This window comes from Phyllobates terribilis, unplaced genomic scaffold (assembly GCF_046119375.1).
Source record: "Phyllobates terribilis strain yellow unplaced genomic scaffold, ASM4611937v1 Scaffold_11__3_contigs__length_659146591, whole genome shotgun sequence".
Taxonomy (NCBI): domain Eukaryota; kingdom Metazoa; phylum Chordata; class Amphibia; order Anura; family Dendrobatidae; genus Phyllobates; species Phyllobates terribilis.
The window spans coordinates 533012911-533039098 of record NW_027362771.1 but is presented as its reverse complement, the minus strand read 5'-3'; the positions used below and the strand labels follow the sequence as shown (position 1 = coordinate 533039098).

Below are 26188 nucleotides of genomic sequence, written 5' to 3'. Positions count from 1 at the left end.
GGTCTGTATCTTTCTTTTATTGGTTGGTGGCTCCCCTTGGGGATGTGGTGTTCTACTCCCTTTACTCGGCCGAAGTCTAGCGGGTGCTTACTAAAGATTCTCTCGTACTCCTGAACCACCCGGTAGACTCCTTGTTTTTGGTGCAGGGGAGTGGAGTCAGTGACGCGCCCCCTGGGCCTGTGTTGTGCAGGGGAACCCGGAACCGGACCTGTTGTAGAATGCTGGGGGTTGTAGTCTCCGTGTGGCGGTGACCCGGTCCGTGCCCAGGGTGGTCAAACCAGTGGCAGTCTTAATGTATAGCAAATGTCCGACTACGCCACCCGTGGATTGCGGTCAGTGGGGACCGCCGCCGCGCTGCAGACCGCTGAGGCTGATGTTGTTTGCGCAGCTGAGTATGGGATAACTCCCCACGGGAGAAGTATTGCCTCAGGGCAGCTAATGTGAGAGATGATGGGAGTGATGGTGTGAGCGTCCCAGTGCTAATGGTGCTGGTGCGGCGAGGAAACACAGAGACGTGCGGTTGCAGTTTTCAATGCTTTACTCACAGTTGTTGTTCATGTCAATGCTGCAGGCGATGACTGCCCGAGCCGTGCTGCGTCCACCAGGTGAGGGACTCGGTCAACTCCCAGGTAATTCCAGAGTGTGGTTCAGAGCTCCCTTCTCTACCTTTCTCTGGCCGTCCCCACCAGTGACCCACCTTTGTCCAGCTTCCTCGGGCCTTCTGTTGGCGAAACCTCTCCCGGTTTCCCTGACCCTATACGGTATGCCTTTCTGGTGGATGTAGTGAGGGGTCGCACCAAGATGTGGTAACAACTTCCGGTCTTTGGCTGAGGAATCTGTTGCCTCCACCAATTTGGGTTCCGGTACCCTGTTCTGCCAACCCTTCACCCTGTATCTCCTCTGGGCATATGGGGTTCCTTCTGTCCTCGTGTCTCTGGGCCTTTCTCTGTGTTCCTTGCTTCCTTTCTCCTCTGTTCCAGTTCCTTTCTTACTTTCCTTTCCGTTCCTTCTCCTCTCTCTTTCTGCTGTTTCTGGCCTCCACTCCAGGCCTGCCTCTGGAGCTGGGCCCAGACTGAGCCACAGCTCCCTGTCAGCCCTCTCTGGCTGAACTCCTGTCTTCTTCTCCTCCTCTCTGAACTGAACTGGACTGAACCCTGTTCTAAGATGGTGCCCACCTTTTATACCTCCTTCTAACACCCGAGCCCAGGTGACTAGCAACCAATGGGCTCCTACCTATGCCCAGAGACCCACCCCTATCTGCTCCTACACCACTGGGTATTCCACCCCCTCCCCACTCCAGCCAGGGACAGATGCTGTCGTGCCTGCACTTCTGTCTAGTGGGAGCACCGTTGAGCTGTCCCTCGGAAATGGGGTGTGTGTGGTGCATGCAGCTTACTGAGTCCTGGTCCACACTCCATCCTTACCCGGGAGTGGAATATCACACCTCTGGTTTGAGGTGCAATACCCCTGTAGCAGCCGAGCCCTCGGGGTGCTACATTAGCACCCACATGGAGTTTCTGGCACCAGTCCTCCTTGTGTTTCTGGGAGCCATTATCCTCCACCGGTGGAGATGGAGGCAAGGGTTCCACGACCCTGATTGCATTGTGTTCAACAGCAAACAATTTGGCTAATGTAGCGTACCGGGGCAAGTGTACTTCCCTTTCCCCAATATTTAGAATGCGGACGGGCACCCTCCCATGGCAGACATCAACCACCCCCCGGGCTGCCAAAATGGTGGGCCTGCCGTCCGAGTACACGGGTTCTACCATGGCTTGGTAGTCTCTTCCTCTTAACCCGATTGCAGTCCGACACCAGATCATCATTTCGCTTTTGGGAGGCATGGAGATGGGGAACGGGTCGCTCATCCTTACGCTACCGATCTCACCACCAGACAGTTCTACCTGTTGCCGTCTCATCAGGGCTCTTATCTCTTTCTGGAGGACCCTCTGTTGGCTGGAGCTCGCATTCATCGCCACCTGCTGCAAAATTACAATTACTTCTGAAAGACAATTTTCATTCACGTTAGCACCCAAGTCTATCCTAGGGTGACCCTCCCGACGGTCAATGTCCACAACGATCACTCCCCGCGCCGGCAGTTCAACTCTACCAATCTTAATGGTCATCTCTCTGAACCCCACCTGCGGCACGGGTTGGCCACTGCTGGCGATGATGCTCAAGTCATCGTCTGGATAACGGGTTATATCAGTGTCACTCCAGTACTGCTTGAAAAGTACATAGGGGATGGTAGTCACTTGAGACCCGGTGTCCAGCAGTGCACTCATGGGGATACCGTCCAGCACTACGGGTAAAACCGGGCGTTCCCTCACGTACTTATCTCGCCAATTAGACGGGCCTGGTGACCTTATGCCTGGGGGTTGGCCCTTTGCCCCAGGTCGGACCCGTTTAAAGTACAGTACCTGGCTATGTGTCCCGGCTGGCTGCAACGGCAGCAAATTGGCTGTCCATCCTCAGTGTAACGGTCGGCAGGCCTCCCTCTGAACGACGGGATCCTTCTCCGTCGACGCCACGGGACATCCTCCGGACTGGAAGCCAGCTTGATTGGTCCTGACGGGTCCATCTGTAACGACTGTACGGTCCTGGTCAATGCAGCAACACTCTTTGTTAGTTCTTGGACCTGATGGTGCAGGTTTGCAGGCGGGGATGGGTTTAGAACCTGCGCATCAGCCCCCACAAGGTCTGCGGGGTAGGGCGCCGCCCCCTGGTGGTAAGTGATGGCAGGGCGCCGGGAAGCTACAGCACCACCTGGTGCGGGTTCTCAGAGCACCCGGATGGCCCTATCTTTGAACTGTGCAAAAGTCAAATCGGGGTTCTGTAGGGCCATGAGGCGCAGCTGGGTTCTGTGGGCGCTGGACAGCAGACCTTCTATGAACTGGTCAGTCAATAGTTTATCTGTATCCTGCACGCTGCCAGGGTTAGCTTGCTTAATTGCTCCCAAGGCTTCCTGTAAATTTAGGGCATAATCTCTGATGCTATCTTGAGCTCGCTGCTTACATCCATAGAACCGCATTTTGATTTCTGCTGAGGTACGGGTATCAAAGGTGTCCCGTAGACGGGTCAGAACCCCCCTTACAGTCCTTTTCTCCTCAGCTGTCCAAGACTTTATCTCCCGCTGGGCGGCACCAGTTAACTGCCCTATAAGTATGCTTACTTTCTGTTCTTCTGTCAGGGGATAAACTTTGAACAAGCTATACAGTCTTTCTTTAAAGTCGCCCAAGGTATGCGACTCGCCGGCATACTCTGGCAGCCAGGCCGCTCCAGGGATATAGGGCATGGAAAACGGCATCACAGCTGCGGCGGCTACGCTGGTGGTGGAGGGTCCCTCCGTGTCCGACATCTTGCTCCCCCCTAGTTAACCGTGGCATACCTTCTGGCGATCCTCTTCTGTAGGCCGTGGCTCCGCTCGCGATGCTCTGGGCGAGGACCTTGCGTCGCTCGGTGATGACGTCGGCGTCCGCTGGATCTCCTTCCAGGACCTTGCGCAGCGTCTCAGCGTAGGGCGGAGCTTCAGGTCTCGCGAGTTTTTGCAGCGTCCCGAAGATGGCGGGAAACAGCTCCGATTGGCGGGAAATGGCCCCGAATGGTGGGAAACTTCACTCAGGTATGTATAAAGTTTTTTCAGGCACGCAATACCCGTTTGTGGTGGGTTGGTCACAATCCTGCCGACTACGCCAAAGCTGACTCGCCCCCTGGGCCGTGGGGTACCCGGAACCGGGCCTTCTGGTGTACGGTGCTGATGGGGTTAGTAGTGGCAACCCGGTCCCGTGGCTCAGGGCGGTCAGACCAATGTTGTGGCAGTCTATTTATAGATTTGTGAATATCCGACTACGCCACCCGTGGATTGCGGTCAGGGATAACCGCCGCTGCGAGGCAGACCGCTGAGGCTGGTGTTGGTGTGCAGCACAGGGGTAGGATAACTCCCCACGGGAAGAGTGTAGCCTCAGAGCAGTGTAGGTGGATGCTGGGGGTGATAGTGCCGGCCGCAATAGTAAAAGTTCAGAGCCCGTTTCAAAACAGTTCTGGGTCTTTATTGTAGATGTTATTAATGACCCAACAGTAGTACCGGTTAGGAATGGGCCTGGGTATCTGAGAGCATTCGGGCGAGTCCCACTGGTCAGGGTGAGTGTGTAGGCCTACCGTTCTCTCTATGCTCTTTCTGACTATCCCCATCTTCGTGGTGTAATAGCCCACGTCCCTGAGCTGGCCGTGTACTTCTCGCCTGTATGACTTGCGACTCGGGCCTTGGGTGCCTTTTGCTTTCTCCTCGCTGTACTGGTCCCTCTGTGTGGCGGAGCCTCCAGGCTTCTTAGGCCAAGGGACCTGAAATCCCTCGCGGGTTGGTTCTCTGCTGCTGGGCTTGATAACCAGGGGCAGCCTCGGACCCCAATGTCCGGTTAGAATGGTTCTCTGCCAGGACCGGCTCTCGTCGCCTCTGTCCCCGGCTTGCAGTTTCTCCTCTGCCTCACGGACTCCTCAGCTGCTGCTGACCTGTCCCTCTTCTCTGAGAACCCTTCTGGTCACTTCAGAAGTGTGTTCTGGTCTCTCTAACCCTGCCCCAGTTCCAGCTTTTATAGGGCAGCCAGCTCCCCCTACTGGCCTGGGACAGGAGGTGCTGCATGCTAATTGTCCCTAACCAGGGAACCTCCCTCCTGCTCTCAGACACAGCCTTTAATATTTGTGGCATCCAGGCCTGGGGTGACACAGACACATGGACCAAAAATATAAGAAAATCACTCCGATGGAGAGTTGTTTTTCTTTGTATGTGTATGAAAAAAAAAAATAACGCCGCATCTGAATGAGGCCTTCAGCAAATTATCTACGGTGAGAGAAAATTCAGAGTGCTGCTGTTCTTTCTAGTGTGACGCCTCATTCTCGAAAGAGCCCCTTTTGAGTTTACCATGGGTGATGGGGGACTCGGTGTCGGGTCCTGAGATGAAGAGATGGAGTGCAGCCGTGGCCCGGACCCGACCAGTGCTCAGGGCCGTCACATGAAAAGGAAGATGTTGTGGGCTCGTCCGGGTTGAGTGGCTTATTTAACGACTACGCCACCTGTGGTGCCTGAAGGGTCACCAGCGCCGCTGCAGTCCGCCGAGGCCTGGTGTCATGGCGGCCTAAGTTCTCACTGCTCCCCACAGGTGGAGCAAGGCCTCGAGGCAGGCAGACAGGATGGAGGGGAGGTAGTAGTGCGGGGAGTACGGGCACCGCGTCGCGTGGCATGGCGCAGAATGAACAGTCCGGAGGCCATAGGGGTGAACTTCCAAGGCTTTACTCACTTAGAGATGACAGCGGGAAGGCAACTCCTTGCTCCCCAAGGAGTTCTGTGTCTACCAGGGACGGGGGTCCGACTACCTCCGAAGAAGTCCAGCATTCAGTCGGGACCCTACACCAGAGTGTTCCTGCACTACAGACCTCACCCTTTCCCGTCTGTGCGTGTGTAGATAGGCCAGGTCTCCCTCTGAGCTCCTCTCAGAACTAGGGCACGGGTGGCAATTCCTCTCCCTCCGATGACCGGTGGGATCCTCAGGGCCTACCGGACTTTCCCAACCAGGACTTGGAGTGACGAGGTCGGGTGTCGGTACCCCTCTTGCAGCCGGAATCCCTCTGAATAGATCAGGTAGGCGAGGACAGGTGGCGTACTCCGCTCCGTCTGCATCCTCCCCGGGACCCATTTGCTGTGGAGCCACACTCTAGAACTCCCGGGCCTTCTTGCTTATGGTGCTCGACCGGGCTGAGATATTCCTTATCTCCCGCCTGCCCATCATCCCAAGGCCTAGGGACTAGGGCCGTGTCTCCATCCCCCGCAGGCCCACACAGGATCAACTTTCAGGGTAGGAGATCACGTTCTGACGCCAGTCAGGGTACTGCCATAGCACAGCCGAGCACTGTCCGGCATCAGTTAAGAGCGGTCAGAGAGCCTTGAGCCAAGATGGCCTTACATTAACCCTCTGTCGGGGGCAACTGATCTGACAGGCGCAGCTCACTTAGTTTCATTTCTCTATTTTCAGTGGTTTGTCTGGGAAACACCCTCCTCCCAGTACCTTCCTAACTTTAAAGGCTGTGTGATTATGTGTATTCTCATTTATTACATTCCTATTAAGGTAACTGATCACTTTTAGAGCATTGAAATTTAAAAAAAAAAGGAAAATATTGCCAATTTTCTAGCCTGTGCCTGACAGGCGCAATGCCCCTAAACTCGTTATGAAACATGTCGTCCCTGACGGAGGGTTAAATATTAGATTTGAAGCGTAACTAATTTGTTGGTCCTCCACCCATATCCACTAACTGGTTCCTACCACTTTGTGTTCCCCAGTCTCCCTGTAACCAGGGGAGCAGCACCTAGTGCATACTAGCTCCCTCTGGTGGAGAATGTGGTGTTGGATGCTAAGGGTCACGACTATCACACTGTTCTTACCTCAGAGGAGGAACACTACACTCCATTAAAGAAGTGCGGCATCCCTGTGGCGGTCGAACCCTCGGGGGCGCCACACTAGGAGCGAGCATCCTGCTCACATAATTTAAAGAGCACAAGGGTCAAATCCTGAAAGGGGCAGGGTTGGATTGGTCCATCTGAGAACCGGAGAATCCTCTCTGGTGGGCCCTGGCTTCTCCTTCAGGAGAGTTCATAGTGCAAACCTTGCAGCTGCTATGGGGCTCTTGAGTGGGGGAGAAAGGTGGGCTCTCAGAATCTAATCCTCTGGAGGGCCCAATGTTCTTCAGTCTGACACTGGAAAGGGTTGAGCAAGAACCCAAAAAGGTGAGCGCATACTCCGTGTGCACAGACCCTTAGAAAACGCTGAACAAGAATAGTGTTCATGGAAAATGAGCTGTTGCCTCAAAAAACTGTAGCCCATCACAAGTTTGCCAAGACCTTTTAGAGAGATGGTCTATGGCCAGATGAGACAAAAATGGAACTGTAAAGTATGGTGGAGAGAGTACCAAGATTTGGAGTCGCTCCTCTTACCCAGGTGCTAAGCACCTTGCGAACATTTGAGAGAACAATGAATTCAAAGTTGTATCTAAATATTTTCCCCCAAAAAAAAAAAAATGTAAGAGCAGACGGCAAAGCTGAAGAGGCGTCAGGCGATGCAACAAGAAAATAGTCAACGCACACAAGCTGAAAGGGAATCTAGATCAAGCAGCTAAACCGCATATATGGGCTTGCAGGTCTTAGAAGATGTAAAAATGTCGATGACATTTCAACCTATTGCTGCATTCCCAAGTATTTTAATTCATATGGAAATCAGTCATTAAAGGCTCTGGGCGTGTCAGGGCACCTAGCAAGTATCTGCTTCCCCAGGTAGTTTCCCCGCCCTGCACCAGCCACTTTAGCTTGACTGATCACTAGTGGTCTGATTTCCTTGCCCAGCACATAACATCACCGAGACAGTGAGCCATCAGTCAAGCTAAAGAGGCTGGTGGTGGTCAGGGAAACAACCTGGGGATGCCGAGGCTTGGTAAGTGCTCTGCCACACCCAGGGCACTTAGCTTCTCATTTTTATTTGAAATAAAGGTAAACATTTTTGTGAATGCGGCAACGGATATAAGACAGGCCAGAATTCATCAAGAGAGGCGATGTCCATGCAAGCCTTGATGAGGGAGCACGTTGAGAGTCAACTCCCAATTCATTAAGAGGCGCATGGAGCATCTGACCGATGACATGCACCTTGTCACAAATCTTACTCCAGTCAGGGACTGGAGTAAGATTTCTGGAGTGAGGAACACCACAGCTCATCATGCCCCTGTCTTGCGGCAGAGCTAGAGGAAACTTGAACAAAGTTTAGCGACTTTTCAAAGCGATTTAGGATTTTAAAATCTGCCCATACATGCATTTTGAAGGGGCAGATTCAATTAAGGTCTCATTCGGACGTCCGATTTTTTTCATGTAGGGAGAAAATAGTACCGATTATTATGATCAGAGTTGTGTGGACCGAGTGTCATACGATTTTCTCATACGTGGAGAAATTAAAAAAATTTGATTAGACCCTCAGATCAATATTCAGATGTCTGACTGAGGCCTTAAAAGGGTATTACCAGAACACTGGGAGGCGCTATAACACGTTGCAGAAATGTCTAGACACAGAAGCATCTTTTCTTAAAAACTCCAATTAAAAAACAATCAAACATTGTATTACACGATTATTTAACCGTGAGATAATTCCATATTCTCCTTAAACTTTCTTCAACATTCTAGATGTAGCGCTGTGTGCTCTGCAGTAAGAAGTCATTTCTATGGCTGGGTATGTAGTATGCAGGGGAACCAGGCCAGGGCGTCTGCACTTGGCAGATTGGCCACTTCCATGGAAATGGTCCGCCTGTCACTACATAAGACGAGCAGAGTATTACAGAGGATGGCATTTTTAGGTCCTCTTGTAATTATATGTTTAAACTAACGTATAGTTGGTCTGAGTGTCAAACAGACCACTGTTAATGTATTTGCTGACATGAAGGGCTCGCCCTGCCGATCAGCTGTGTGTGTGGGGAAAAAAAAATTATATTATAGCATGCATTAGTCTCATCCATTTTTCAGATGAGACTCCCCTATACATTTCAATTGATGCCCCCCCCCCCTTCCGAAAAAGGATCATATACGTAGACGTCGTCCATTGAAACTTTGTGCAACCGATGAAAGACATCATGATTACTTACCTTTGAAATCGGGAAGATGTCCAGCAGTGCCATCAGCTCAGAACTGGTATAAAACTATAAACTGATGCAAAACAGAAATTATCCATAAGGCATCAGTCTTTAAAAATCCATTGCAAAATATTTCGCCTCATTTCATTTAATTGAGGTATTAAAAAAAAAACAAAAAAAACTTGATACTATACAGATGTAAAAAACAGGCAGAATGGTGACAAAGTATCATTTTTTTCCTGAATTAAAAACAGATGACCTTCATACTTCCACATAGTTTGTAAAAAAAAAAAAATAAAAAAAAATCCATGATTGCTGTTTAGCATTTTACGCACCCTAAAATGTTTGGCTTTTTTAATATGCAAATTGCCTCTACAGAGAGAAGAGGACTTGAATTCTATAGCGCCACCTATTGGAAGCAGCAATCCTACAAGTCACTATCGACCCGTTAACGAGTCGTGCAATATAACTTAGGATAAAACCCAAATCAGAATCTCAATTTGCAGACACGGTGTTTCAGGCTGTTGGCCCTCATCAGTGCAAAGTATGAGGACTGATTTGGCTAGAGAGGCTCTGGAGTGAGGTCTAAGGGGCAATGTTTCTCCTTGTGGGGAGTGACATACAGACTTTGGCATGCCAAGGTAAGGAAGCAAGGCAAAAAAAAAGGGGAAAAAGGGGAACAGGTTACTGTAATTCATTTCAATGGAAAGTGACAATAGAATAGAAGTCCCTCTTTTGAGAACAAAATCACAAATTTATGGCATGTCAAGAATGTGCAGTAGTTTTATGCAGGTGTGGAAACGTGCTATAAAACCCAGAATGCTTTCATGTGTGTTTAAAATATTAGATATAGATAGATATAGATAGATATAGATAGATATATATATATATATCTATATCTATCTATATCTATCTATATCTATCAATTAAAATGAAAAGTCAATGGACAAACGAGAAATCTATAACAAACTAATATTTGGTGTGGACCAACATTTACTTTCAAAACTGCATCCATTCTTCTAGATACATTTGTTCACAGTCGTGCATTTTTTAGGATTATGGTCCATTGAACGAGTACCCAATTATACTAAATATATGAGAACGATCATTTTCACATATAGGTTGAAAAAGTCATTAGCTGAAACAGAAACAGCTTTGTAGGTCTAAAAGGACTGTCAGCACAGAATGACTGTTCAAAACACTGCTCCAGGACAGGGTCAATTATTTATAGAGAGGAAACAAGCAAGTGGGAAGATGTACTTAAATGATTGGCCCCACTGTCAAGCACAGAGCAGCGGGACTTAGTTTAAAGTCTTTCTGTGCTGACAAGAGTCCCATTAAACTGGACTGGAGGAACAGTCAAGCACTGCTACAAAAGGTGAGGTTGTGGAAGACAGTTTCAGGTAAGATCATAAACCATGGCAGAGAATAAGTGCAGCAATAAAACAAAAGGTAGTACACAGAATCAGCACGGTCTCATCCAAAGTTTTCAAAGCAGACTAGGGTCTCAAAATGTGCTCTTCCAACCTCTTTTATAGACGCATCAAGAAATGGTCAACGTTGAGAATCATATACGTAGACGTCGTCCATTGAAACTTTGTGCAGCCGATGAAAGACATCATGATTACTTACCTTTGAAATCGGGAAGATGTCCAGCAGTGCCATCAGCTCAGAACTGGTATCAAACAGTGGGACCCAGCTACACTCATCTACTGTTTAGAGACATCTAGCCAGAAGTGGTCTTCATGGAAGAATTCAGGCCATAAAAAAGCTATACGTGGAAACAAGGCCAAGACCCTTAAGTACCCATGAAAACATAGGAATTCTACATAGGAGTGCAGAAAAATGGCAGCAGTTGCTCTGGACTGATGTGCCGAAATGTGAAATATTTGCCTGTAAGAGAAGGCAGGTTGTTGTCTGAAGGTCTTCTGGAGAGCGGTACAGTGAGTGTCTGCAGAAATAGTGAGGCATGGTGGAGGATCTTGGCAAGCTTGGGACTGCATTTCAGCCAAGTCAGGGATTTTGTCAGGCTCAATGGTGTCCTCAGAGCAGAGAAATACCAGCGGATACTTATCAGTCATGCAGTAGCATCAGGGAGGCTTCTGGCTGTATGTTTTGGGTCATTGTCCAGCTGCAGAATAAGTTTGGAACCAATGTCATTAAGAACTAACTTTAAGAACAACAAGTCGTCCTGGAAGTGATGATTTGGCACCACAGAGCCTTGATCATAACATCCAGTCTGTCTGGGATTACATGAAGAGACAGAAGGATTTATACAAGCGACATCCACAGATCTGTGGTTGGTTCTCCAAGATGTTTGGAACAACATCCCTGCTGAGATCCTTCAAAAAAAAAAAAAAAAAAAAAAAAAAAGTGTACAAATACATAGAAGAATTGATGCCGTTTTCAAGGTAAAGGACGGTCACCAAGTATTGATGTGATTTAGATTTCTCTTTTCTACATTCACATTGAATCTTGTCTATTGATAAAAATAAACTAATAATTTAAAATTTTTCAAAAGCATTCTTACTTTACAGCATTTTTTTCCACACCAGCCTAAAACTTTTCCACACTACTTTGTGTACACAAACACACTAAACAACCACATGAGGCAATCGTTTCAATATATAGAGATATATATTTTTTATTTATGCAAAACGCACATTTTTTTCCAGCACGTAGCACAAACCCTAGATATTTAAATAGAAACCCCGACATTTCACCACACTCACCAGTATGATATATCCCTGGCCTGTTTGCATGTGTCTGGAAAAGAGTAATCTTATTTATTTATTTTTTTTGGCTTTGCAATAAATCTGTACTTCAGTCACTGAGGAGCAAGGCTGCGGACTTCATTTACAACCGATGGTCCCTTTTTTTGTGGCCGCACCTCACTCACACTCCTTCATGGCTTATTTGAAAACAAAAGTTTGTGGGATTATTTATTTATTTATTTTCCTTTAAAATCCAGAAACGAAAAAAGTCCAGAAATAAACTAAAATAATAAATAAAACATAACTATGGCTGATCGGTGGTGGGTCTCTGCAGCATTGTAGATAGTCTATGCAAATCGGAGAGGCAACATTTTTTTTTTCCACCTAAAATCAGTCCACTTCAAAAATTGCTCATAAATGAGGCATCAGGTATGTTGTGCCTAATTTCTCCGACTTAGGGCTTCAAGTTGTCCCCATTGCGGTGCCGGTAGACGTAAGGAATTTTTGAACATGCTGCATCTTTCCCGCGGTTATGTGATTAGTATCAGACAAAAACATATATATAAATATATATTTATATACTGTACACAGATCCCCGCTCTGCTGCAGAGCGAATAATGCAGAGATTGCAAGACTGCAGGCCCGTGTTTATTGCATGTACAGTGGGTTGCGCTGCCCGGGCTACTGAAGCTTTCATAATTGGAAATAACATACAACAACAAGGACACATTACTACAGGGGGTAACTTCCTGTATAATAATATAGATATATGTAGCAAAGTCGCCTCAGACGATGGCTGAGATTGTAGGAAATATAATGAAGTGTGTCACTAAGATCTTATAGTGTCCATTATAACCAAACCACCCTCCCACCCCCACAAAAGGAATGAGTTATGACTAATGGATCAGCAATATTATACAAGTATACACACAAAGTATGTATCTTTACATTACAAAAAGAGGGGAAAAAAAATTTGTGTAGTCTTGTACACACACCTGCATTGTGCTCTTTGCTTCTGTCTCCTCCGGATTTGGGGAGGGTCACCATATAATAAAATGGGCTACCGACCCTGCAACAAACCAAACTCTTGTTTTACTTCTCAGGCTGGTGCTTCGTGACGTATTAGGGGGTCCAAAAAAAAAAAAAAGAACAAACGGGCATATACACAAGTCAGCAGACAAAGCCGACATACACGACGCCTGGTGGCAGAGGTATTAACAAGAGGAACATTGCTGGTTTCTTTGAAATGGAGATCTGCAGATATCATTTAACGTAGTCAACAATTTCACAAAATTTCTGATCTGCAGAGAGTCTCTCTAAAGCTTCCGGGGGGAGCAGCGCTGCAGGCTTACATTAGTGCAATGATCTGAAGAGTCTGGATTCATCTGTGGAGGTGAATTGTTCATATCCAGATCAAGTCTTGTGCTCAGCACTACTCCCATCATCTATTTTTTTATTTTATTTTTTTTATTTTTTTTTTTATTATTATTATTATTATTATTAAAAAGGTGGGCATGAAGAGTAAAAACTAAAAAGGAAAAAAAAAAAAAAAAAAAATCAAACATTTAAAATCTTGAATCAGTTGTTCTCGAACAAGGACAGGAGGTCGTCATTTCCGCTGCTTGGAAGGTCCGGGGGACCGAGGTATGAGAGCAGCTCATCTGGATTTGTCAGTTCGGGGAGAAGCTGGAAAGTAGAGATGATGAGAGATGTATTAGAAGACGGAACAGATACAGCAATGTCAGATTAAAAAAAAAAAAAAAATTGAGAAAAATCTTACATCAAGAGAGGGTTCTGTTACATCGCCTGCAGAGGGGATCCCCACTGAAGGGTTAAATGCCAGGTCATTCCCGGGCTGGGCCATTTGTTGCCGCTGCTGATTCCGATGATGAAGCTGCTGCTGCGGGGACTGATTGCTGAGAGCGGAGGCATGGAGAGACTGCGAGGGATTGTGCGAGGCTTCTATCCGCCCCGTAGGAGGAACCTAAAAAAAGATGCCAAGCTCAAAAATAAGTAGTACCCATGAGTTTCTAGACAACATAATCGATGATGAAATTTCATACCCAGTGATAAGTGCTGAATCACATTATAGAGGAAAGCCAGGAAAAAAAAAATCCCATCTTATCAGATAAAAGTTCTTCATAGCCGTTTGCAAACTTAGTACATTACACCAGGTCTAGCACGCAGCTGCGAGCCACAGATCATGGTGCCGCAAGTCATATGTGGCTCCCAAGCCACAGGTTGGGGACACCAGATTCAGGCTAGGGTCACATGGCTTTTTCTCAAAAACTATCAGTCCGATTGTGCTAATCATACTTTAACCCTCAACTGGTGATGTGGGGTTTCCTATACCCCAGTGTTTAGAAATCTCTTATTTTTACAGAAAATGCAAAGGTCACATTTGTTTTAATCGTTTTCTTATTGGCGATTGATTACACATGAGTATAACAAATTTTTGACACCCACAAATGGATGGAAGCTCGTGAGACACGTATCCTCATACCAGCATTTTTCAAAGAATGGCAGCCGAACAAAAATTCCCTGGGGTGTGGCAAACCCCACCTCACCAGTTGAGGGTTAAGGCTATGTTCACACACGTTGTGCATTGCTGCGTATTTTGCAGCAGATTTTTATGCAAAATTTTCAGCTGTGTCTTGCAGTACCAGCAAAGTCTATGAGAAACCAGAATTCTCTGGTCACACACGTTGCTTTTTGTTTGCTGCGTATTTTCTGCCTTGCTTGCGTACTTGGAAAATAAAGCATGTCACTTCTTTCAGCGTTTTTCACCAATAGAAAGTAATGGGTGGTCAAAAAAACGCAGCAAAAAACGCACCAAAACTTGCATTTTTAACGCAGCTGTTTTCCTGCCAGAGAAAAGTTAGCAGATTTTGTAGCAGAAAAAAAAAAAAAAAAACACGTGTGTGAACATAGCCTAATTAGTCTGATCCAATTTTCTTGGGGGAGGAGAAAAAAAAAAAAAATCTTCTCCATTCTGTCCGTATGTGAAAATTGGACAGGTGTCATCCGACTGCGGTCACATTTTCTTCACAGACCCATTGACCTGCATGGCCGAGCGCAATCTTATTTATGGATGCAAATAGTGCATGGTGAAATTTTTTCTCTCAGACACACTGTCCAAGGGAAAAAAAAGCACATGTGCACAGCCCCATAGAATAACATTGGTCCGAGTGCAATCCGATGTTTTGATGGATAGCACTTGAACCGAAAATACAGTTGTGTGACCCTAGCCTTGGAGATCCCAAAATCAGACAAAATTTCTGATCGCTTTGCCAGTTTCAACATTTTAATCGGGCAGCCCATTAAATGATTAATGCAATGCACTGGAAACCCACCTATAAACTGAGCCTTCTCCTGCATACAGAGCAGAGTAGTCTGCTGCTGGCTCCCAGGTCTGTAACAATCACACTACGCGCCCGTATCAGTGCCCATCTGTACATATGGCTGCATGTCCGTAGTCTTGTATGGGACACCGTCACTTATTCCCGTGCACACACTTCAATTATTGTCCCGTTTGCAGCTTTGGCAACATAGAAAAAAAAAAATCCAATATTTTGCTCACCTGCCCAGCTAAGGGTGGACCCCCGCTCTTTTCCATCATGGAGCTTGGAATGTCAGACTGATAGGAGATGGGTGGCGGACCACTAGGGGTGAAGTCATTCATTGTTGGTGTGCTGGGGTTGGAGGATGGGAAGCCACTCTCGGGAAAACCACCCTGGTTCTGGAAAGCCGGACCTGGAAGGGATAAAGACCCAGTTGAGGAGGTTGTATCATCACCAATGTATTTACACAGAAGGTGTGTCAAGTACTTTGTGTCCAAGCTTCCCACAGTTCACACCCGTGATCCTTGGCTGCCATTTCCGGGTTCATCAACAGGTTTACAACCTAACGCCATGTGACCTGATTAATATATTGCTTCGATATAATGGGTTGATTGAATTATTAGAATAATACAACTTGTGTAGCTTTTCCATAAGATTTGCACTAAATTATGTAGTCTTATCCTATATTCTCAAAATGTGTCAAATGTCTGAGATGAGCCATATATTCACTTGTCGGAAAAGCAGCATGGGATTCAGACCAGCTTTCCCTTAAGACCAAGGTCAGGAAGTCCCTACACCTGGCCGGCCATTTTGGTTGCTACTGGTGCCAAGTATGGTCCCTGGGTCACTAAACCTGCTTTTCCTCGTCTAAGTCTTGCTCATGTCCTACCAGCATGGAGCGACATCCAGATGTATAAAGTAAAAATCCTCAGCTTAACGGTAAGTGAAGCTCAATATGAACAATTATGGAGGAAAAGCACATTACAGCTGCATGACTATTACCCACCCTGCTGGCCGCCGTAGTCGGTCCGCACTCCACCGCCCGACTGCATACTATTGAAGGGAGAAGAATTTGGTCCCAGAGCAGCGATCATATCCATAACATTTGGCATAACCATGTGTGCTGGGCTCAGACTGCGGCAGCGCTTCAGTACTGGTCCATCTGCCTCCTCCTTCACGTGGGTGTCCGGCTTCACAGGGACCGGCTTCCAGCAACAGGAAGGATCAATAGTAATCTCTTCATAATCAGAGCTAAGGCACAGAACAGAACAACATTTTATGACGAGAGTCCAGAATCAGACACATTTTGGTACAGAAACATTATAGAGTAGCCTGGAACATGTAACTATGGCCGATCATCAACATAGGCATTATACTCACTTCTGGATATACAGCAATGTTCCCAGCATGTACTGGTCAACTTCTAATCCCTCTAACAGGGCGGTTTTACTGCAAAATAAAGATATAAATTGAGTTATTCATGTGATAGAAGCAATAGTGCCGTCTCTGGATTTTAGGATATTGCTTTGCAGCGAGCCAACAATGAAACTGCACCGACAGTGTGAAATGCATCTCATGATCCTCTGGCACCATCTACTGTCTGACAGGAGGTACTGCATCTGAAGCTTTCATTGCCGCTGCCTGCCATTACATGTACCTTATTAAGGAGCAGCTTCAGAATTGATGTAATTATTTTCAGTATACAAGTACCACGGCTGCGACTCTACAGTGGCTTCTGGCCCCATCTAGGACACCATTAACACCCTCTAAAGCACATTACTGAGCAAATCTACCCGAACCAATTCTCTCTACAATTCCCTGGTTTCTGAGCAAACATAAATTGGACAACCAAGAATCAGAAAGATCAACGATAAAATTATCGATCTCAATAGATTGTGCCACGGTAATATTAGTAAAGGAGAGGAGTGCGGTGGATCCCGGGCGCTGCCGCAAAGTGTAAAAAAAAAAAAAAAAAAAAACCCTCCAAACTATTGTCACGCGTTTCAGAGTAGAACCTATTCCTTCCTCAGGCATGACAGGAAAGGAATCCCTGTGGGAGAAGGCGGAAGGCGATTACTTTTCTGTGATGCCTGAGGAAGGAATAGGTTCTGGTCCAAAACACGCTGCAATAAATTGGAAGGTTTTTTGTTTTTTTAGACTTACCACCTGGATTAACCTTTGTCAGTGGCAGCGCCCGGGATCCACCGGACTCCTTTCCTTTACTTATTATGTCCGCTCTCCATTTGGTGTGAGTACAGCAGCCACGACTGGACTATAATTAGAGATGGGCAAATCTGAACAGTGACTGCCCGCTGCAAAACGGCAAACACGGACTTTCCCCAGAAGTCCATTGCAATGTTAGAGCGCGACAGAGACACAGCGCGACAGAGTTTCCATTTTCAATGGGGGTTCGGGACCTGAACTTTCTTAAGAGTTCGGGTCAGGTACCAGAACCCGAACATCCACTGGTCTGCCCATCCCTAATTACAATCCAGATATGCTTTTCCATCACTCTTCATGTAGTTGTGCCCCATACAACCTGGTCAGGTGAGTGACCAGCCCTCCAACTCTTTCGGACCTGTTGCCCATGGTGTTACACAGGGAGCGGCTCCTGTTTTTTTTTTTAATCTCTCGCAGTAATATCAGTGGCACGATCAGTAAAAATGCCACTTTAAAAGCCCCCAACCTCCTGTATGCACATTAGATCAAATTGACCAAACCCATCGATTTCACAGGGCCTGCCATCTCTCCCTGGACAGATTTCTGTGAAGATGTAAAATTCAATTGAAATGCCCGACCCTTTGATCATAAGCCAATGACAGAAGTTCTCCCCAATGAAGACACATGAATGCTCATCCAACAGCTATCTCAGGTGTATGACCACCTTAGGAGCTCCTTTGGTGATGCACTTCATGTGGCTGGAGGAAATGCCACCATGATGACTGCAAAGATTCACATTATGGAAATTTCCATCATATCCTTGCAAACAACTTTTAAAAATCGACTGGTAAACAGTGGCATAAACAGAAGTTTATCGAAAGTTTTCATACAGTTTTGTGAAAGGCGAGGAAAGGAAAGCTGTGTGGGCGCCACTTACTTGCACACAGGACATCTCCACGTCCCACGTTCACAGTTCAGCTGCAGGTAGGATTCCAGATCAAAACACTGTGGAAAGGAGAGCGAAAAGAAAAATAAAAGTTTGTGAGTAAAATGCTCCATGTAGAGATATTAGTAAAGCTAGATTCACACAATCCCAGTCTGGCTGTCGGGGCCAAGCAGGTTCCCAGGCAGATATGGGGCTGTTCGTTCATCAGGTCAGATGTCAGGAACTGCAGCCACGGCACTGACCATAAAGCTCTGCTACACAGATGTGTGAATCGAGCCTTAGATTTATAGCTTATAATTGTGACTATGAGCAACCAAGCCATAAACGCAAAATATAAAGAAGGGGGAGGGAATATAGCTCAGGTTGTCAGACCCTTATTACCTGGATGTGTCTACAATCGTGGCCCCTGGCAGGAAGTTGAATTCTTCGGAAGGTGATTGGACATTTTAGGGACACCTTAATAGCAGTCTGCTCCACCCCATCCTCACCATTGGGCCCTGGTGTCCCGGGGATGCTGCCATTGCTGAAGTTTCTTTTAACTGTGGAAGAATTAAATATAATGTAAGGGATAATAAAAGGGAATATTGATTTGGATTTGGTTAACTATTCTGCTCTGAAATCCGCTGACAAAACTTCACATTGCTTTAACTTGAAGATCTGATTTGCCATTTATACAGTCGCAGAGTTTTGAGAAGTGACAAGTCAGCTGCAGCAGGCGGCTACACGTGGATTAACTTCATTGAATGGGGCCAATGCGGGTCTGAGACCACTCAATCTGCAAATCTGGGGCAGAGACTTGAGGGTCAAGCCTCAGATTTGGATTCTAGTGGAAATACATTTTTAATTTTTCCACTCCTCCATGTGAACATAAAGCAGGACCAAGGAACGAAGGGTTTAAACAAAAAAAAAAAAAAAAAAAAAGCTCGATATGGAGCCATGAACTTACTTTTGGTGATGCAATGTTCTGCGGGGAGCAGCCTCTTCTTTATCAAACCCTGGAGGACAGATCTGACAGATGGTCGGTGCACCAGTTGGAGGACAAAAAGATGAGACTGGAAAAGGAAAAAAAAATGTTATAAACACCTAAAGGGAGTAGAAAATGTCTATACATTTCCACACGTCCTCATTGTGTACGAGTGTTTGTAGGGTCCCCCCACCCCAATCACAGATTATCACCATACATCTTCTACCCTGACTAGTAAAATCAGTGCATCGTTTCAACTATTTTGCTCCGACGATCGGATGATAAAGGCACTTAGACAACCGAAGAGTCACAAGGTAGAGCAGGATCCCAGGTAAACAGCATTGGTATTGTTGTAAACCCTCTTGCACTCATCCTAATTTTCAGGTTGGAGTATAATCCTTTAATTATGGGAGTGGGTCGGTGAGACAACACCTTGTTAAGAGTCGTGTCCAGCTGGTATGAATGGTTTTGAGGGTGTTTATTAAATTACCAGCAAATGAAGCTTTTATAACTTCCATGTGGTTCCCAGGAGACGGCATGTACGCGAGCGGTCGGCTGGGCCAGCAAACACCACTGCACAACCCGAATGTAGAGAGTGACGTTACTATCGATCAGCTGGAGGCATTTTATCATAGCACAGAATTTTACATCTTTGGCAATGCAAGAACAGCCGGTGATCCGGTATTGAAAAACGAGTGCGGTGATCAGAAAAATGTAAAAGCGTGATGTAGGCAAACTTGGGGTCTGCATTGGCATATCATACTAACAAATTACCAAAAGGGTAAGTAGACAACTTAAGGGATAATGTGATTAAAACTTGACTTTTATTGTAATTATTATGGTCTAACAAATAATGATTAAAATAACTCCGGTGGTATTACTGTGTAGTATTTCTTTGGGACATCACTCTCCTAAAGCAAATATATCTCCTACCTAGATTAATGGCTGCAGTCCACTAGCTAGGATAGCTTTTCTAAGGACAATTATAGATGTCAGTTGCAAGACCACTAGAGCTGATTAAAATTCACTCATAGCCTCCGCAACATGTTTCGCCATGACTGGCTTCATCAGGGGACTGAGGCTACACTCGTTGGCATAAGACAGATATTATATTAGAGTTAGTGGGTAGTGATGAGCAAGTGTACGCATTACTTGAGTATGTATCGGGTGCTCGGATACGTACCCAGTATTGCGGGTGCTCGAGTGAAATGTTTACGTCCCCGTGCCCTGCGTGTTTCGCGGCTGTTAGACAGCCACAAAACATGTGGGGGGATTTCCAGTGTTTGTCAGACAATCGCCGCATGTTTTGTGGCTGTCTAACAGCCGCAAAACATGCGGCGCGCGGGGACGTGAACATTTCACTTAAGCACCCGTGAAACTCGAGTAAAGGCCCCGTCACACATAAAGAGATCGCTAGCGAGTTCGTTATTACGTCACGGTTTTGGGATCGCCGGAGAGTCGTTTCGTGATCGCTGGGGAGCTGTCAAACATGCAGAACTTCCCAACGATTTCGGCCGCCCCAGCGATTTAACTAACGATCTCGGCGGTCGTTGGGACGCTTTCACACAGCAGCTATTTCAACGATCCACACCATGATAGGGACTGTACTGTGTCACAAAGGCGTGCATAAAATTACTTTTCCGCGCCCAGCCGGAGAAAGCTGGTGGGATCCGAAAAAACAAGGACGCAGTCAGGAACAAGACCAGATGTACGGCCAGTCACAACCGGAGAACGCTACAACGATCCGCAAAATCAGGACTCAGTCGACTGAACGGATATCAACAGCCCGGAGAATTCTGCTAGGATCTGCAATCCAGCACGAGGTCAGAAACAAAGGATGGGATCGCTATTCTGTTGCCTTCTTTATGCACGGCGGAAAATGAGAAAGGAGTAGCGACCACCAATTGGGGACGAGGGGCGCGGAAAAGTCCTATTTATGCACGCCTACCTGTCTCAGTTCTGAATTGCTAACGAGTTCGTTGGTTAGATGTCACATACAGCGATGCACACTGCCCAGCGGGAGCGCAACGACCCAGGAATGGTCCAGGAAGCTTTGTAATGATCAGCGATCTCACAGCAGGGGCCTGATCGTTGCTACCTGTCCGACATAACGAGATTGCTATTGCGTCACAAAAACCGTGACGTATCAACGATCTCACTAGCGATCTCGTTATGTGTGACAGGGCCTTTACGAATACGCACAGAGTGTTTCGCATTCAGGCAGGGTGACCTCCCTCTCCGGACTGTACTTACACAGCAGCATGCACTGACGGTGATCTGGATGCTGTTACGGCCAGCCTGGCACACCTGCTTCAGGTACAGGGGTTTATGGGAAGTCTTGTTATCCCCCCGCTCAATACTCAGCGGTGTGGAGTTCACGCTGACTTGTACAGAACATGGCCAGTTTGTGTTCATCTGTCGATCCTCGTGGTGGTAACACTTAAATTGGAGCTCAAGATCAGGCCTGGAAGCAAGAGAAGAACGTGAAGATCACGATAAAGTCTCATATCCCCCTTAACCCCCATGCATCACCACGTGGCTTGAGCATACCTCATCATGAGGGTCTTATACACAGATTCCCGCAGGTGATAAACGTGGTTACTGACTGCTAGGTTGTGCTGCAATCTGAATGGTTCAAGAACGATCCCATCCCGTACTGGGAAAGTCAGTCTCAGCTCATCATTGGAGGCGCCTAAAGATAAAGGATAGGAGTCATGTAGTCATATTACCTTAGTCTCGACCTTAAAAGTCCTCAATAGAGGCAACTGTGGGTTAAGAACTAACCTGTGGGGGACTGGTGCAGAGAGGCGTGTGAAGGTTTGACATCCGGTAGGAAAGGGGACTTGACATCTTGACTAGGTGACATATAGGGTGGAGCGCTGCTCCCAGGAGTCATGGGTGGTGTAGGATTTCCTGGTAAGGGAGAGCTGGGGTATCCAGGCAAGGGGCGTCCCGGCTGGAAGACAAAACAATTGCTTAAATTTGGATTTATCACCACCCCGGGTACCTCCATCAGCTAACGATGCTGGGGGAAGTGTAAGCATTATGTCACCGCCATCCAGATAAATGGAAGTCCTTGTAGAAACAGCTCGCGTCCACCAGAATAGGACCCCTTGCTCTAAGATATCCATATTCCCTATAGTATAGGGACAGGAGTGGTCCTCAAGAGGATAACCCCTAGAAACATGATTAAAGGAGCATTTAATAAACAGCCGAGCACTGTGCCCGTCTTTCTCCATCAGTTCTACAGAATGAATAGACTAGAGGTAAAGCATGTGCATCTTTGTACTAAACTATCCGGCCACGTTAAGGCCTCATTCAGACGTCGGATTTTCTTACGTACGAGAAAAATCAGACAAATTATTCTGATCCGAGTGTGGTCTGAGTGTCAATTACGTGTACGTGAAGAAAAAAAAAAAATTATAAAGTGTCTCCACCTTCTCCATTCTGACAGTCCGAGAAAATACGACTGCACTCTTATGTCACCCGAGTGCAGTCCGATTTCACGGACCCATAGACTTGCATTGTAGATTTTGATCTGCCCCTCAGATCAAAATCAGACCATATCTCCGTGATTTTCCAAAAAAATAATAATCATGGACATCTGAATGGACCCATAGACTATCACAGGTATAAGTGCTATCCATGAAAATCACCTGTACGCAAAAATTGGACGTCTGAATGAGTCCCAAGAAAGAGCAGAGTGACTGAGCTTTGTTTGAACAGTCAATTTGTTTAAAAAAGGAAATCGAGAGGTTGCTGAGGAGTCCCATGATTTTACTGCTACTCCAGAAGACCCCCATGGAGACATGGGATAGATCCACAAAGATCGGTTTACTAGAGCCGTTTCCTTACGGTGGGGCATGCACTCTACCCAGTCATCTGCAGTTATGGCAGCTCAGTTTCTGCTTCATACTTACCCCACTCATAGTTTGATTATATGCGAAATTTCCACCATTGAAGTTATTGCTCTGTCCATTGTATTGATCTGTGAGCTAAAAAGAAAAACAAAAACCAGGACCTTATAGATAAGAAAGACAGATTTACACAGAAAACATCAAAGAACTAATCTGCTCATTTACTTATCCCCACCACAATGAAGGCGCCAGTATATGGCCAGCTCTATGTAGCGCTGTGAGGGCCATATCCCCACCACAATGAAGGCGCCAGTATATGGCCAGCTCTATGTAGCGCTGTGAGGGCCATATCCCCACCACAATGAAGGCGCCAGTATATGGCCAGCTCTATGTAGTGCTGTGGGGGCCATATCCCCACCACAATGAAGGTGCCAGTATATGGCCAGCTCTATGTAGCGCTGTGAGGGCCATATCCCCACCACAATGAAGGCGCCAGTATATGGCCAGCTCTATGTAGCGCTGTGAGGGCCATATCCCCACCACAATGAAGGTGCCAGTATATGGCCAGCTCTATGTAGAAATGTGGGGGCCATATCCCCACCACAATGAAGGCGCCAGTATATGGCCAGCTCTATGTAGAAATGTGGGGGCCATATCCCCACCACAATGAAGGTGCCAGTATATGGCCAGCTCTATGTAGAAATGTGGGGGCCATAACCGCACCACAATGAAGGTGACAGTATATGGCCAGCTCTATGTAGCGCTGTGAGGGCCATATCCCCACCACAATGAAGGTGCCAGTATATGGCCAGCTCTATGTAGAAATGTGGGGGCCATAACTGCACCACAATGAAGGTGACAGTATATGGCCAGCTCTATGTAGAAATGTGGGGGCCATATCCCCACCACAATGAAGGTGCCAGTATATGGCCAGCTCTATGTAGAAATGTGGGGGCCATAACCGCACCACAATGAAGGTGACAGTATATGGCCAGCTCTATGTAGAAATGTGGGGGCCATATCCCCACCACAATGAAGGCGCCAGTATATCGCCAGCTCTATGTAGAAATGTGGGGGCCATAACCGCACCACAATGAAGGCGCCAGTATATGGCCAGCTCTATGTAGCGCTGTGAGGGCCATATCCCCACCACAATGAAGGCACCAGTATATGGCCAGCTCTATGTAGCGCTGTGAGGGCCATATCCCCACCACAATGAAGGCGCCAGTATATGGCCAGCTCTATGTAGCGCTGTGGGGGCCATAACCGCACCACAATGAAGGCGCCAGTATATGGCCAGCTCTATGTAGCGCTGTGAGGGCCATATCCCCACCACAATGAAGGCGCCAGTATATGGCCAGCTCTATGTAGTGCTGTGGGGGCCATATCCCCACCACAATGAAGGTGCCAGTATATGGCCAGCTCTATGTAGCGCTGTGAGGGCCATATCCCCACCACAATGAAGGTGCCAGTATATGGCCAGCTCTATGTAGCGCTGTGAGGGCCATATCCCCACCACAATGAAGGCGCCAGTATATGGCCAGCTCTATGTAGCGCTGTGAGGGCCATATCCCCACCACAATGAAGGCGCCAGTATATGGCCAGCTCTATGTAGCGCTGTGGGGGCCATATCCCCACCACAATGAAGGCGCCAGTATATGGCCAGCTCTATACAGTGCTGTGAGGGCCATATCCCCACCACAATGAAGGCGCCAGTATATGGCCAGCTCTATGTAGAAATGTGGGGGCCATAACCGCACCACAATGAAGGCGCCAGTATATGGCCAGCTCTATGTAGTGCTGTGAGGGCCATAGCCCCACCACAATGAAGGCGCCAGTATATGGCCAGCTCTATGTAGCGCTGTGGGGGCCATATCCCCACCACAATGAAGGCGCTAGTATATGGCCAGCTCTATGTAGTGCTGTGAGGGCCGTATCCCCACCACAATGAAGGCGCCAGTATATGGCTAGCTCTATGTAGAAATGTGGGGGCCATAACCGCACCACAATGAAGACGCCAGTATATGGCCAGCTCTATGTAGCGCTGTGAGGGCCATATCCCCACCACAATGAAGGCGCCAGTATATGGCCAGCTCTATGTAGCGCTGTGGGGGCCATATCCCCACCACAATGAAGGCGCCAGTATATGGCCAGCTCTATGTAGCGCTGTGGGGGCCATATCCCCACCACAATGAAGGCGCCAGTATATGGCCAGCTCTATGTAGCGCTGTGAGGGCCATATCCCCACCACAATGAAGGCGCCAGTATATGGCCAGCTCTATGTAGCGCTGTGAGGGCCATATCCCCACCACAATGAAGGTGCCAGTATATGGCCAGCTCTATACAGTGCTGTGAGGGCCATATCCCCACCACAATGAAGGCGCCAGTATATGGCCAGCTCTATACAGTGCTGTGAGGGCCATATCCCCACCACAATGAAGGCGCCAGTATATGGCCAGCTCTATGTAGAAATGTGGGGGCCATAACCGCACCACAATGAAGGTGCCAGTATATGGCCAGCTCTATGTAGAAATGTGGGGGCCATAACCGCACCACAATGAAGGCACCAGTATATGGCCAGCTCTATGTAGCGCTGTGGGGGCCATATCCCCACCACAATGAAGGTGCCAGTATATGGCCAGCTCTATACAGTGCTGTGAGGGCCATATCCCCACCACAATGAAGGCGCCAGTATATGGCCAGCTCTATGTAGCGCTGTGAGGGCCATATCCCCACCACAATGAAGGCGCCAGTATATGGCCAGCTCTATGTAGTGCTGTGGGGGCCATATCCCCACCACAATGAAGGCGCCAGTATATGGCCAGCTCTATGTAGAAATGTGGGGGCCATAACCGCACCACAATGAAGGCGCCAGTATATGGCCAGCTCTATGTAGCGCTGTGGGGGCCATATCCCCACCACAATGAAGGTGCCAGTATATGGCCAGCTCTATACAGTGCTGTGAGGGCCATATCCCCACCACAATGAAGGCGCCAGTATATGGCCAGCTCTATGTAGAAATGTGGGGGCCATAACCGCACCACAATGAAGGCGCCAGTATATGGCCAGCTCTATGTAGTGCTGTGAGGGCCATAGCCCCACCACAATGAAGGCGCCAGTATATGGCCAGCTCTATGTAGCGCTGTGGGGGCCATATCCCCACCACAATGAAGGCGCCAGTATATGGCCAGCTCTATGTAGTGCTGTGAGGGCCATATCCCCACCACAATGAAGGCGCCAGTATATGGCTAGCTCTATGTAGAAATGTGGGGGCCATAACCGCACCACAATGAAGGCGCCAGTATATGGCCAGCTCTATGTAGCGCTGTGAGGGCCATATCCCCACCACAATGAAGGCGCCAGTATATGGCCAGCTCTATGTAGCGCTGTGGGGGCCATATCCCCACCACAATGAAGGCGCCAGTATATGGCCAGCTCTATGTAGCGCTGTGGGGGCCATATCCCCACCACAATGAAGGCGCCAGTATATGGCCAGCTCTATGTAGCGCTGTGGGGGCCATATCCCCACCACAATGAAGGCGCCAGTATATGGC

At 47.5% G+C, this 26188-nt stretch overlaps 1 protein-coding gene across 5 annotated transcripts in view; it reads right to left on the bottom strand.

Moving 5' to 3' along the window:
• Nucleotides 1–11581: 11581 nt before the first annotated feature.
• Nucleotides 11582–26188, bottom strand: part of ZMIZ2 (zinc finger MIZ-type containing 2) — a 50637-nt gene continuing 36030 nt past the window's right edge. For all 5 annotated transcript variants that reach the window (XM_073653772.1, XM_073653771.1, XM_073653773.1 and 2 more), the window contains 12 exons: nucleotides 22698–22772; nucleotides 21562–21733; nucleotides 21328–21469; nucleotides 21031–21241; nucleotides 18760–18865; nucleotides 18195–18352; nucleotides 17805–17872; nucleotides 16088–16156; nucleotides 15714–15958; nucleotides 14947–15119; nucleotides 13147–13350; nucleotides 11582–13052 (listed from right to left, as the gene is read on the bottom strand). In XM_073653772.1, coding sequence (XP_073509873.1) covers nucleotides 12945–13052; nucleotides 13147–13350; nucleotides 14947–15119; nucleotides 15714–15958; nucleotides 16088–16156; nucleotides 17805–17872; nucleotides 18195–18352; nucleotides 18760–18865; nucleotides 21031–21241; nucleotides 21328–21469; nucleotides 21562–21733; nucleotides 22698–22772 — 1731 coding nt within the window. In that variant the 3' untranslated portion in view covers nucleotides 11582–12944. The remainder of the gene's footprint in view (nucleotides 13053–13146; nucleotides 13351–14946; nucleotides 15120–15713; nucleotides 15959–16087; nucleotides 16157–17804; nucleotides 17873–18194; nucleotides 18353–18759; nucleotides 18866–21030; nucleotides 21242–21327; nucleotides 21470–21561; nucleotides 21734–22697; nucleotides 22773–26188) is intronic.